The sequence below is a fragment of the Monodelphis domestica genome, chromosome 6 (assembly GCF_027887165.1).
Source record: "Monodelphis domestica isolate mMonDom1 chromosome 6, mMonDom1.pri, whole genome shotgun sequence".
Taxonomy (NCBI): Eukaryota; Metazoa; Chordata; class Mammalia; order Didelphimorphia; family Didelphidae; genus Monodelphis; species Monodelphis domestica.
This window is the reverse complement of record NC_077232.1, coordinates 67787189-67802321: the sequence shown is the minus strand read 5'-3', so window position 1 is coordinate 67802321 and position 15133 is coordinate 67787189. Positions and strand designations below refer to the sequence as shown.

The 15133-nt window shown below is 35.8% G+C and overlaps 1 protein-coding gene across 6 annotated transcripts in view; it reads left to right on the top strand.

Moving 5' to 3' along the window:
- PIK3C2A (phosphatidylinositol-4-phosphate 3-kinase catalytic subunit type 2 alpha) overlaps positions 1–15133 on the top strand; it is a 140803-nt gene that overhangs the window by 34269 nt on the left and 91401 nt on the right. For all 6 annotated transcript variants that reach the window (XM_056802194.1, XM_056802195.1, XM_056802196.1 and 3 more), the window contains one exon: positions 4942–6102. In XM_056802194.1, coding sequence (XP_056658172.1) covers positions 5029–6102 — 1074 coding nt within the window. In that variant the 5' untranslated portion in view covers positions 4942–5028. The remainder of the gene's footprint in view (positions 1–4941; positions 6103–15133) is intronic.

Sequence of the window (15133 nt, the reverse complement as noted above, 5' to 3'; positions counted from 1 at the left end):
ATAGAAAGCATCATCTGGGAAACCGATATGTATATATGTTATGTCTTTCATATTTATATTTCTCAGTTCATTCTCTGGAGGTAACATTTACAAGCTATTCTTCATATATTAAATCTGTAGCTATGTATAGTATTCTCTTGGTTCTATTCATTTCATTGTTCATTATCTCATATAGTCCTTTTCAAGTTTAAAAAAAAGACCTATCCATCAGTTCTGATGTTGTAGTAGTATTGCATCACAATCACACACCACAATTTGTTTAGCTATTCCCCAATTGATGGGCATCCCTTCAATTTCCAATTCTTCGCTACCTCAAAAAAAACTGCTATAAATATTTAGGAACACATAGCTTTTTTGCTTTTTTTCCCCTCATCTCCTTGAGAAAAAGAACCCGTATTGCTAGTGTAAGAATTAAAAATAATATTTCTACCCAAATATATATTTTATAAAGTTTATTGGAAAGGGTAGACAACTATTCCTCTAAGTAACCTGACCACGTGGTGCCTAGCCTGCATCTCTCTTCTCTCCTTCCCCCCCTCACCTGCCTTCTCTGTTCTCTTCTCGGTTCTCCCCTGGTTCTTTCTTGATTCTCCCACTCAGAAGCCCCAAACCTTGACTTTTACTGACACAGTACATAGAGGGATTGTGAGATTTAAAATGGTTGAGGTCTTAAACTGTAGTGAGTTAAAATGGTGGAAGATATATATTGTGATAGATATAAGAGAGGGTGAGTAAATTTGACCACAGAAATATGTTTCACTACAGTGTCTTGGTTTTTAAATCAAATATAAGGTGGTCACCAGGGAAATATTCCCAATCATTCAAATACCCAAGTCAATTGGGTTTTATAGAGATTTTAATTAACAATACAATGAGTAATCAAAGAAAGAGAGAGAGAGTAAGAAAGGAATAAGTATGAAGGGCCTCAAGCCAATATGACCTAGACCTGAGTCTTAAGAGAGAAATCAGTCAATTTTTTAACACTCACCACAAGGTCTGACTAAACAAGGATTCTAGTGACATCAGGCCAGCTCCATCTCAGTTGACTTCAGCAGAGAGCCTTCCAGCCAGAGACTGTTCCAAAAGGCCTCTCTCAAGAGATTCTTCCCAAGCGGTCCTCATCAGAGATCCTCCAAAAGGCTTTCTCCAAAAGGATATATCGCCTCAAGAGATCCTGCTTTTTCTTATATAGGGGTTTTTCTCCCATGTCACCTCCCCTAAGTCCCTATATCTACCAATCACTGTAGACGCTTTCCAAAGGACTGCCCATCTGAATTCCTGCTAAGTTGACAAATCTCCTCAGTATGTCTGAACCAGTGAAAACACAGCTGAGTCAACTAATCTCATTAAGAGAAAACTTGCCCGACCCTTTTAGGTACCTAGCATCTCATTGTATCAATTCTAAAAACAGGCCTGGCTCAAAGAACTCCTTGCCCCACCATAAGCATGGATCCAAATACTTTCTTTGTTTAGCAAGGAGTTTTTTTCCCCTAAAGCAGTCTTAAGTATGGTTGGAGTAGAGGTCCTCCCATTTCTGATCCTGGCGAGTTCTCACATCAAAATGGGGAATGTTTCTCAGTAGGGAATTTGTTCCAATTAAGAATTCCCTGATGGGGAAATTTTTAACATTCACAAGTCTGAGAAATTTTGAGATTTACAGGATGCAAAACTGATGCAACTGTGTTATCTCAGGAATGTTTGATAGACTGGTAAAGTTCCTCAGGAGGGGGAGGAGACAAACACTAGGGCTAAGGGTATACACAGTTTTATGACTCTGGGTGTATAGTTGTCCCTCACTATATAGTGGTTTATTTATCATGGTTTCATTGTATCATGAGTTGGGTTTTTTTTAACATCTAATTCTGAATTGTGGAGTTTTCTCTATATCGTGGGAATTTGCTGATGAATACTGTATTGTACACAATAGAAATGCAGTACACTACTACTGCTTGCACAAAGGCAACCAAACCAACCAAGCTGTGTTCTGTATCCTTGGGTGCTGATTATCTCAGTTACTATAGCATTGGTCTGTTTGCTCTCTTGCTACTTTTTGGATTTTCACCTATTGAGGGGGTCTCTGGAACATAACTCCCATGATAGGTGAGGGATCACTGTAATTCCAAATTGCTTTCTCAAATGGTTGGATCAGTTAACAGTTCCCATTGGTGTCTGCATTTTTCCATATTCCCTCCAACATTTGTCATTTTGTTATTTCAGCCAGTTTGATGAGTGAGAATAATGCTTTCAAATTCATAAAATTAAATTCATAGGATTACAAATGAAGCAAATTATATTGAAATGGTTATCTATAACTATCTGTATGTGTGCACACACACAGAGATACATATTCATGGATGCTGGGATTTCTTCCATTGTGTATGTGAAGAGAGAGCCCCTGTTCCATAAACTTTGCTCCTCACTTCCCTTTTTGGTCAAGGTATTTATAATATCTGTAATATTTTTTTTGCTGTCAGAGCCATTATCTCTTCAGAAACACTTAAGGACAAAGTTTGAGTTCCTTTCAGATCTATTTGTTTCCAGTTTTCTTAAGTTCTATAAGTTAAATGTTTTATGCTGCTGAATCATATTAAAGAACATTTATAGTTTCAGACTCTTCCAACAAATCTTGCATTGAATCAATCAGTTAATGAACAGGCATTTATTTATTAAGACCCTGCTATGTGTCCAAGTACTCTACTAGTAGTTGCTGGGGATATAATGACAGAAAATGTAAGCAGGTTTGCACTTAAGGACCTTGCATTTTCTTATGGAGCCCATAGTATCTATATAGATTAGTAAATAGAAATACATACAAAGTAAAAGGGAAGGGGCAGCTTGGTGTCACAGTGGTAAGGATTTTTAAAAAAAAAGGAAAAGTAAAGGAGAAAGTCTGTGTTAAATTCCTTAGATCCCAGGTTGCCCTGCTTTTGAAGTTTTATAAGCTTTACATAATTCGAATTTTCCCATAAGGAAGAGGAGAGGGAGACCTAAAGAGAGTGAAAAGCTATGGAGAGAGTTGAGAAGGGACAATGGAGTCAGAGCAAGAAGAAAAAACTAGAAGAGGGACTCACAGCCCCTCCAAATGAGCACTTGGGGTTGGACCTGGCAGAACAGAGAAGATGATGGATCCCTAGCCTGGGACAGGCATGTAGAACTCCAGTGGGAAGATATATGCATGGATCACCAGGTGTGAGGAGGTCCCAAGGCAAGAAGGGTCTTCCCCCTCTCCCTTTTTTGATTTCATGTGCATTATTTATTTTTTAAACCCTTATCTTCCATCTTAGAATCAATATTGTGTATTGGTTCTAAGGCAGAAGAGCAGTAAGGGCTATGCAATGGGGGTTAAGTGACTTGCCCAGGGTCACAGCTAGGAAGTGTCTGAGGCCAGATTTGAACCCAGGATCTCCTGTCTCTGGGCCTGGCTCTTAATCTACTGAACCACCCAGTTTCTCTCCCCCCACCCCATTTCATTTGTATAGTTGATAGTTTTTTGTTTGTTTGTTTTTGTGGAGGAGGGATGAGATAGGAATACTGTACCAGGAACTTTTCACTAGAAAGTGCATAGTAAAGTTAACATGTTTTCTGGGAATGCAGTTTTCTTAAATTCGAATTTGCATAATGTAAATTTTTATAAAGCAAGAATTGTCTATACAGTCATCCCCAGTACATTTATTGCAGCTTCACTATATGGTAGGTTTTAAAAAAAATCTAATTTTGTATCATGGAGTTTTCACTATATTTTGCAAATGAATACCCACAATGGAAATGCAGTACATTAGAGTCTCTGGAATGTAACTCCCTTGATAGGTGAAGGATCACTGTATTCATTTTAGTCAGATCCCTTTCCCTATGAGAGTCTCTTTGATATTAGGAATATTCCTCCACCTGTTAGAACTGACCCTGTATATTATCTTTATCTCTTTGAAAGCCCAGAGCTTGCTAGGCTTAGGCTGCTTCCTACTCTAGCAGATACCATTCTGCTTTTCTGGCCTTTTCTCTTGCCCTCAAACCAGTCTCACATATAGCAGTTGCTTGCTTTGGGCACCTTGGACCTCTCTTGCCTTGGCTTTCTAATTTTCACACACGACCAGACATATAATCAAGTGGGACTGCGTAAGATTATCTCTTTTCCCTAGTCACTCTCTTCCTGGATATTTTATCTTTTTTCTCCCATTGTTTCAGTATTGTCTACATGGTATTTCATATCTATTCTCTCCTTTCTTTTCTCACTAATACCACTTCAGGCTTTGTTTCAGACTTGGATTGTTGCCTAGAACCTAGCTGATCTTTCTGCCTTTAGTAGTCTATCCCATCCACCTTGCTTCTGCTGCTAGATTAATCAGTCCTAATGAACACTTTAATTTTTTTAAACCCTTTTCTTCTTTTTTAGAATTGATACAAAGTATCAATGTCAAGGCAGAATAATGATAAAGGCTAGGTAATTGAGGTCAAATGACTTGGCCAGGGTCATGTAACCAGGAAGTGTCTGAGATCAGGTTTGAATTGAAGACCTACTGTCTCCTCTGACTCTATTCATTAAGATACCTAGCTGGCCCACTAATGAATATTTTTAATTGTGCCTCACCTCAAATGAAGGAAAAAATAAAAGAGTAAATAACATTGGTTAAATACTGAATATATTCTTAGTAGTGTGCTAAACCCTGGGGAATACAAATATGAAAGTGAAATCATCCCTTTCCTTAAGGAGCTTCTAATTAGGAGAAAGCAACACACCTTGGGGACCTTTGGCTAAAGAAAGGAGGTGAATGTCAAGAAGACTGGCCAAGAAATGAATGTGTTACCATTCTCTTGGTTTTAGAATTGGGTACAGTTACATAATTACACTAGATGAATTTGTTCTTTTTCATATTTAAATATATGACAAAATTATTTAACGAATTTTGAGAACCTAATTGAAGTTTTTTTCCCCTGTTTGTACAGGTACATCTGGTTTATTCCTCAAGACCTACAAGACAGACTGGTTTAGAAGATAGCCTTGCCCTTTTAAATGGACATCCTTTTTACAGCATGGCTCAGCTATCCAGTAACAATGGGTTTAAGCAGTGTTCATCCTCACCTTCGGGGCCAGCAAAGACAAAAGATGTGGACAGGGAAGAAGCATTACAGATGGAAGCTGAAGCTCTAGCAAAACTGCAAAAAGACAACAAAAGAGTAGTTGAAAATCAACCAGGTTTTGAATTCTCAAGTAGTATTGCTCAGAAATCACAAGAAATTAATAGTAAACAGGACCTTGATCTCATGGTGTTTCCTGAATCAGATTCACCCAAAAGGGCTGTAGACATTGATATTGAAAAGCTAACTCATGCTGAACTTGAGAAACTACTGCTAGATGACAATTTTGAATCTAGTAAAGCACCTACAGTGCCAGGTACTCCTGTCTTGAGCCCTTCTTTTTCAGCACAGTTTTATCTACGGCCTACTATTCAAAGGGGACAGTGGTCACCTGGATTCCCTGGGCCTTGCACTTTACCTTCTATTTATCCATCACCTTACTGTAAACAGGCTGGTGCATTCCAAAATGGCTTCAGTTCAAGCATGTCTACATTTCCATCTGCTGAACCTATTTATTTAAGTTTTCCAAGACAATCCCAATACATTTCATACCCTTCGACACCTTCTACATCTTTTCATCCACAAGGAAGTTTACCCATTTATCGTCCAGCAGTCAGTCCTGAAATGGCAAAACTTTTTGACAAAATAGCTAGCACTTCAGAATTTTTAAAAAATGGCAAAGCAAGGACTGATTTGGAGATAAATAATACAAAAGCTACTGTTAGTAATTTACAAGGGTCCCCAAAGTCTGATGATATTAGTAAATTTGACTGGCTAGACCTGGATCCTTTAAGTAAACCTAAAGTGGATAATGTGGAGGTGTTGGATCATGGAGAAGAGAAAAATACGCCAATTTTAACAGCAGAGGATCCTTGGGATGCTGTGCTTCTTGAAAAAAGATCATCAACAGGTTGTAATCCTGAAAAAAAAGTAAATGGAAAACCCCTTCTGGGATCAACAGTAACAAGAAGTCATTCTTTAAATATTAGATCAGCTCAGCTTACAAAAGCCCAAGGCCAAGTACATCAGGTATGGTCCTTTCAAACGAACTTTTAAAATAGAGTATTATAAAGATGAGTTTATTTTAATGAATTTCATGGCTAAAATGTACTAATTATGTATCCATCCATATGAAATGATTCAGGGTTTATGTTTAACTACCAATAATGAAAAGCCCAGGCAAGAAAACTTTTGACTTTTAGGGTTTTTAAGTTATGGGGAAAATTTTTTTAAGATGATATACTCTTTAAGTGTTAGTAATATTGTTTTCTGCAGTTAGCATGTAAATTAGGGTCTCTAAGCTCCTAAATTTTAGGTGGGAATTTTAGAAAGTGGCTATTATAACAATCACCATTGGATTTCCATGACTTGAGACTTAACCCTCTCCTTTCTTAAAAAATGAATTCCAAGATGATATTTGTAATATATTATATAGCCTGTACTATAGTAGATTCTGTTAGATTTGAAAGTATTTGTCTTTCATTTAGGTTTCAAGAAGTATTTAGTTAATATTTTAGCTAGATGTTAACAAAATGTTAGCTATGTATTTAATGTTAACAAGCAGCCTAGGGGATATATTTAATGGTGGACTGCACTTGGAAGTCAGGAAGACCTGAATTGAATCCTGCTTTAGACCCTCAGTAACTGTGATTGGGCAGATCACTTAATCACTTTTGAGCCTCAGTTATTTCATCTTTTAAATAAATATTTATACTGTTGGTCCTTAAGAACCTTTTCAACTAATGATCTATAATCCTGTATTTTTACTTCAGAATATTTTCTCATCAGAGCTTAACAAAATGTTAAATTCCCATTTAACAATATGTGTAGTACTTTTCATCCATGTCATAGGTTAGGGATCATTAGTTGAATAGCTGGGATATTCCATGGTATATATGTTGTCCTAGCTAATAACTTTTTGCATTTTGTTTTCCTAAGATGAAGGATCTTACGTTTTTAACTTTTAACACAGAAGTAGAGTATATTGCATGTAGTTCTCATTGATAATGGTTTTCAGTATTTTAACTGTTTTGTTGTGAGACTTTTATAACTAAAGTGGTTATTTTAAATAAAAGATTCTTGTCTTCCTAATAAAATGTTAGATTAAAAAATAATAGTTATTAAGTAGACCAGATGTTCAGGTTGAATGATTAGCTTTGCTGGATCTAACTAATATAGTGGTAACATCAAATAGTTATTAGCTATCTTATTAAAACATTTATTACATTTTACTGCCTCTTTAGAATTCATATATGAGCTAGCAGAGTTTAACTGCCTTGCCTCTTTTTTGCACTTTTATTGCATGGCACACAGCTAAATTGCCCAGAAAAAAATGAAAGTAGATGTTTGCCATGTAATAAGCCAAATTTTAATAGGCTCGTTTCAAGGAAAAGAAAATCCAAATAGAATCACGTAATTAGGAAATTATATTATGGACAGAGCACTAGATTTGGAGTTAGAAAGCATGAGTTTTATTCTGACTACCTGTAGAACCATGGGCAAGTTATTTATCCTCTTTGGGCCAGTTTCCTTATTTATAAAGTGGAGATTGGACTCGACAAGAGTTCTAACACCCAGGGATGGGTGGTCAGTCATGTAGTATAGGAAGATAGCTGCGTCCCCACCCTTTCTTCTGGGTTTGTTTTTTCTTCTCACATATCCCATCTATGAAGAATAACAAGTTTCTTCCTCCTTTCCCTTCTTCAAACCCTTAAAACTGAACCAACCCATTCCTAGGTCTTTTACTTTCCTTATTTAATTCTCTTCATGTCCTTTGAAGACATTAAGGTCCTAAGGAGACACTTGTTTTTTCTGCTCAAACTAGAATGTTATATAGCTATACTTTCAGACAACTTTTAGTTGCTCAAATAAATTTGCTTTTCTAGAATTGTCCTTATATTTGTAGTTCAGAGTTTTTACTTAGGCTTGGATTTTGTTTTGTTTTTTCATCATAAAGGCTTGAAAGTCTTCCATTTGAGTTCCATTTTTTCCCTTTATAGGATTATACTTAACTTTTTAGAATAAGAATGATTTAGAAAACACATGATTAAAAACTACTGTAAATTCAGTAACAGTTAGAATTTGTATTTTTATTAGTTAACAATGACATCTATGTTGTGGGAGTATCTTCCTTAGTTTTGCTCCATATTTTGTTGCAACTAAATGAAGATAAAAAGGTAGTGCTTATTGTCCAAATGGTTTTATGGATTCCCTACAATATCTCTGAACCCACACTTTGGGACCATTGATTTTATATCAATTAGAAAATTAAATTGAACTATGTAGTCTTTCCTCTTTTTTGTATCAGTGGGGGGATGGGGGTGAGCTTTTAAGTGTTCATTTCCTGGCTGAGATTTTTGTACTTTGTTGAAAGTTCAACTATAAAAGAGGTGTTTTCTTCTTGCTCAGCTGGCTCAGTTCCTGTTTCCTTGTAACATTTTATTTTTTTTTAAATAATCATCTAAATTCTTTACTTAGAAATCGGGTTGGGCCCAAACCAGAACTAGAAAAAGTACTCATAAAATCAGATTATTCTGGCAAATTACTTACATCTTTATTATAATTGAACTGACATGAAAATCAGAATGATTATAATAATGAGATAAATGATTTTCTTAGAAAGATTTAGGGAATTTTGTGAATGTTGAATATTTCCAGAAATTAAATGTCAACATTTTAAGAACTAGCAAAGGTTATTATTTCATTATTAATTTGAAATAAATTTAATAAGTTTAAATTCTTACTATGTGTCAAGGATGGTTGCTGGCCACTGGAGATACCAAGATTTAAAAATTTCACGCCAATACTTGTGTCTTAAAGCAACTAGCTTATCTTCTATCAGGGAAAAAATAGTTCCCATCTCTATAGCATATTGAGATTTATTAAGTTTTAAAACAATTCTTTGAGTGACAGTTAAGTATTATGACCCCCTATTTTTCAGATCAGTAAAATTAAATTTTAGAGAGTCATTTTGTGATTTTTCTGTATTTTTGTACATAGTGAAAGAAAATGAGAATTGAAACCTAGGCCTTTTTTGACTCCAGGTAGAGCATTCTTACTCTACATTTGCTTAATTTTAACTCCAATTCCTGTAACATTTTAAGGTTTTGCAGATTTTATTTCCTTTTAATAGCATTGTAAGTGATTATTATCTCCATTTTAAAGATAAAGAAACTGAAATTCTGGAAGAGAAGGTAACTTGTCTAGAGTATCATACAGATAAGAAATGTCTAGATTGGGATTTCAGCCTTGGTCTCTCTATTGTAACACATATTGTTAAACTGGAACAGAACACTGACTTTCTATTCATAATTAAGTGAGGTATTTTAATTTTTATTAAGTCTTTTCTATTCTTTCCTAAATTATATGAATTGAGACTCTGTTTTAAATAATAACTAGTACATTTAAATCTTGTATCTCAAAAACAAAGTAATTATATTTCTAATTGTTTGAATGTCATGGTATGGACTTCTTATTTTCTTTTTCTACATATCTTCATAAAAGTTTTTAAAATGTTATGTGAATTTCTCTTAACTGGGCCCAGGTTTATTTCAGTAATTGTTTGAATCTTTTTAAAAGTGTAAAATGGGGATTTTTTTCCTTCTTAAACTTTTGATCATCATGGAGAAAAAAAAGTAACAGAACTGAAAGGGACCCTCTAGATTAGTGATGGCAAACCTCTTAAAGATGGAGTGCCAGGCCTCACCCCCACTCCCCCAGTTCAAATGTTGTGCCCACCCCACTCCCAGAGACTATGTGCAGTGCCCTCCCTGCCCCCACCAAGTGCCAGGAATACCCCTCCCCCCCCTTTATCCTGCACAGGGAAGGAATAAAGTGTTATGATTGTGTTGTGCTTGGCAGAGGAATGGGGAATATGAAAAAAATGTCATTAGGTATGGTGGAAAGGGGGAGAGGAGCAGCTCTGCCCAAGTCCCTTTGACTAGTACTGAACTCTGGCGTGCCACAGTGTACATGTCCACAAAGAGTGTTATGTTTGCCATCTTTGGCACCTATGCCATAGGTTCGCCATTATTACTCTAAATTTTTAGTCCTGATCCTTCATTTATTCAATTTTCTGAGCTGAGATAGGTGCTCTTTTGCAGGTTACCACACAATTCCTTAATGATCTTAAAAGATCAGTAAATGAACAGAATACATTTACTCTGTTGCTAGATGGAGAACTTGATGTTAGCTATTCAGGTTCCATTACTACTTTGGATGACTTGGAAAGACATGTATGTGTCTTTCTACCAATGTCAAATTGACCTCATAATATCCCTCCAGGAAATTAAGAAAATCTAATTATATTTTTACCATGTTAACTTCAAAGGAGAAATTATTCTATGGAGGAGAAAATTCAAGATATTTTTCAAAGGTACAGAAAACCTAGCACAATATAGAAAAACTCTGGTCAAGTAAAAGTTCTTTCATACTCATTAAATTATGCCTCTTGCTTCATCTTCCCACTCCCACCAATCGCCCCCCTCCCCCCCCTACCAAATGCCATGTTTTATGTCAGTTGTTTTTGAGATTATGTTTTTGGCATATTTTAAACAGATAATGGTTTTGTTTGTACTCATCAGATCCTAGAATTCTCAGCTTAATCAAATATTTTCTGATAATTGATAAAGGCACAAAAAACGCCAAAGAAAATTTTGGTAGCTTGTTCAATAATTAATTAATTGATAATAAATTGCTTTACTAAATTGATAATAAATTAATAATAAAACTTCTGGCACATTTTCAGTCTTCAACTAATACATTGTTTTCTTATAAGGCCACCAATTTGAAATAGGTTGTTTAAAGAAAAGGTGGTTTCTTAAAATAATAATTGCTAGCATTTATGGAACACTTCAAGTTTTGCAGAGCATTTTGTATTTGTTATTTCATTTGATCCTAATGACAATTCTATGAAGAAGATTGCTGCTACTGTCTCCTTTTTACAGATTGAATGAAATGAGTCTGAGGGAAGGAAAGGGAACAATTATTAAGCATCTACTATGTGCTAGGCATTGTTATGTTATGTGTTTTACAAATAATATTACATTTGATTGAGAGCTAGCGACTTACACAGTTAGCATGTCTGAGGTAGAATTCAAACATAGATCTTCCCAAGTCTAGCATTCTACTAATGTACTAATTATTTTTTAATTTTTAAGCTCTTACCTTCTGTCTTATAAGTGATACTGAGTATCAGTTCCAAAGCAGAAGAGTGATAAGGGCTAGGTAATGGGGGTTAAGTAAGTGACTTGTCCAGATCACATAGCTAGGAAGTGTTTGAAGTCAGATTTGAATCCAGGTTCTCCCATCTCCAGGCCTGGCTCTCCATCCACCAAGCCACCTGACTGCCCTTTCATGTACTAATTATCAGTGGTAACATTGCTGCCACTTAAAGTTTGGGCATTTACAGTTCTAGTATGTTACTGCTTTATGCTTATAAAATATTTTATAATTTCTTCTACTCAAGGATTATTGTGATGACTCCTTTTGATATGGAGATGATCATGACTTAAAAAAAAAACAAAACTATGCCAGAAGAAAAGCTCTCATGGTGTAACCAAGTTGGATAAGTCCTGGGGTATAAGCATACCAACAAATTGGTGTCTGTGGATCAGGCTAACTAAATTTGAAGAGATTTTTTTATTGGGTGATAAATATGTTGGCAGATTTACAGTCTACATAGGTGAAGGTGCTTGTAAGAAAACAAACTAATAAAAATCAAAGATCTTTTTCAAAAAAGGGATAACACAACTTAGTGGTTACTTGTCAGAGGACTTAGTTTTTGTATAAGAAATATCCTTTTAAAAATTATATGACCAACACATTTAACAAATGAAAATACTAAGTACTCTCTTAATACGGTGGGAATTCAAGTTGCATAAGACTGATTGCTCTCAAAAGAGTTTACATTTTGGCAGGGAAAATGAAACATAGGCCTACATTTCTAAGGACTGTCTCACTCAGATTAGAATGTAGTTCCTATCTGATTTTAATGTGTTGTTATATTAATGAAAAAAATTATATGAGCATGTTTTTCTAAGTTAGTATGTAGCCACAAGAATCCTTATGTACAGCTTGGTGACCCTATTTCTATTTGAGCCTGAAGTCACTGGTGGCTTTGGAGTTAAGATATGAGTTCAATTCCTGCCCCTAATAGCTAATAATATTTTGGTAATAATCTCCCAGTGCTCCAGGCAGCTCTTTTTAGACTGGGATTTGCAGAGCAGGTGCTGATCTGCTTTTATTAATAGGCGATCTCCCTCCACCCCCTATCCAGGTCCCCCAAATCTAAATGTCAGGTGTTTGGTAGGAGTGCAGAAGAGGAAGGAATAATTTTTGGACTTGGTGATGATATCTCAGGGAAGGAAGTAGTGGATGTTAGGTGGATAAAGAAATAAAACATGATGTGTTAGAACTGGACACACCAACCAGATTTCCTAGAGCCTGTAAAACTTGATGTAGACAGAGCCACATTAAAATTTAATTAGGAAATATTTAACAAAATAAATAAAAATACAAAGGAAATAGCTAATGTTAACATGTGGCTTTCTAAGTCCATGTGTAACCTATAGGGATCTTTATGTACAGTTCAGTCCCCCATTCCTCCCCACCTCCCATTCCCCATTTCAATTTGAGTTTGAGACCACTGGCTTGAGTGTAGAGGTTTTTCCTATCACAAGCCCTTGATACTAGATCTCATAAGGTTCTTCTTTTCCTTCAATCTTTCTGCCAAAAAACTATTCCCTTTTCTTCTTCTTGGCTGGACTCTTGGCATTCTATCTATTCCATCCCCCATCCTCTGTGGGAAGAACCTAAGAGTCATTGTTCTACTCTAACTCTCAGGGCCATTCAGCCCCCTTCCCAGTGATTGTGGAATGGGTTTCTGCAACTCACCTTTTCAGGGCAGCCCTAGGTTCTCACCATTGACTGTGTAAACAGGAAATCACCAATTAGATGATTCTGGTAAATTGGTAAATTTTCTGATAAATTAGAAAATTACCAGGCCTTACTTTTGCCCTACCCTTACATCCTCCCAATCCTCAGGCCTTACTTTGGGACTGTAGGGTATGTGTAGTGTAAGGATTACAAAGGACCACCAAAACTTTTCTGTCTACTCTGCAAGTTAAATCATATATTGTTTCCTGCAACTGAAATAAGAGTTCCTGGAGAGTCCGAACCACCTTTTTCCATTTGTGTCTTCAGCATTTAGCACAATTTTTGGCACATAATATGCATTTAATAAATGCTTTAAAATTGATTTGTGCATTAGTACTAGGAGAAAGTCTAGAAAGGAATGTTTGAATCAGTTATAGTGGAACTTTGAATGCTACACTAAGGAGCTTAGACTTGGTAGAAATCCAATGTATCTTTTTAGGGCTAGAGCCACTTATAAAAGAGACCTGCTATAAATGCTGAATTTTCAGTGTAACATACCACATAAGTTATTTTTATGTTATAGGGATTGAAATCCAATACTTTTCTTTTCTTTCTTTTTTTTTTAAACCCTTACCTTCCATCTTGCAAGGCAGAAGAGTGGTAAGGGCTAGGCAATGGGGGTCAAGTGACTTGCCCAGGGTCACACAGCTGGGAAGTGTCTGAGGTCAAATTTGAACCCAGGACCTCCCATCTCTGGGCCTGGCTCTCAATCCACTGAGCTACCCAGCTGCCCCCAATACTTTTCTTTAATTCTGTCAATTTATAATATCCTCATGAACTTGCATTTGAAGAAAGTTTCTAACTTTAGTTTAAAAGAAAAAAAATTTTTAGTTTGAGGTCAATACAGATAACAAAAACTTTGTATTGTGGTTGTACCTGAATGGATACTGAATTCATCTAGCTAAATGTTAAAAGTTTTTCTCAGATTTAAATTTCAATTTCAGAGGTATACTTTATTTAATTTACAGCCTTTGTCAAAATGTTTTTATGTAGGATGTAGGAACCAATTATAGTTTCTTAATTTGCCTGGGCTGTCTAGGGAGGCAGTATTTGTGGAATCAGTTTCCTGTCTCATTGGTTCCTTGGTTCTTTAACTTCCTTTCTCTGAGGGCTTATCTATGCCTGAATTTACTCCGTGATATTTGACCTCCAGGCCACTGAGAGATATTAAAAAGATGACACAATGGAGAGAGAAATTTGCTTCTGACCCTACTATCGCTTGCGCAAATTAATTTTCATTGCTTCCATGACACTTTCTCTGTGTTGTTCTCTGCTATCCCCTTCTCCTTTTTTCATTGTCTTTCCCAACATCAGAGTCTTTTCCATTCAGTCTTGTTTTGTCATTATGTGGCCAAAGTATTTAAATTTCATCTTCATTATTTGTCCTTTCAATAAATATTCTGAATTATCAAGTGATTTGACATCCTTGTCCCAGGTATTCTCAAAAGTCTTCTCTAGCACCACAGTTCAAAAGTGTGGTTCTGTGGTAGTTCAACTCCCATAGCCAAATTACTGTAAAGTCCATAGCTTTGACTATATGGACTTTTGTTGGGAAGGTGATATCTCTTGATTATTAGAATGCTATCTAGATTGGTCATAGGTTTCCTTTCAAGGAACCAAGCATCTTTTAATTTCATGGCTGCATCTGCAGTGATCTTTGAGCCCAAGAACATAAATCTGGTATTGCTTCCATTTCTTCTCTCTCAGTTTGCTAGGAAATGGTGGGACCAGTTGCCATGATCTTTAGTTAAATTTTAATAGGGTATTCCAAAGTTCTTAGTGTCTTTTATTTATTATTTTAAAATTTTATTTATTTACTTAGAATATTTTCCATGGTTACATGATTCATATTCTTTACCTTTCTTCTTTCCTCCCCCCTCTGGAATGGACAAGCAATTCCATTGGGTTTTACATGTATCACTGTTCAAAACCTATTTCCATATTATTAATATTTGCAATAGAGTGATCATTTAAAGCCAGAATCCCCAATCATTTACCCATTGAACCAAGAGATCAGTCAAATATTTTTCTTCTGCTTTTCTACTCCCACAGTTCTTTCTCTGTGTGTGGATAGCGTTCATTCTCACAAGTTCTCAGTGTTGTCCTGGATCATTGCATTGCTACT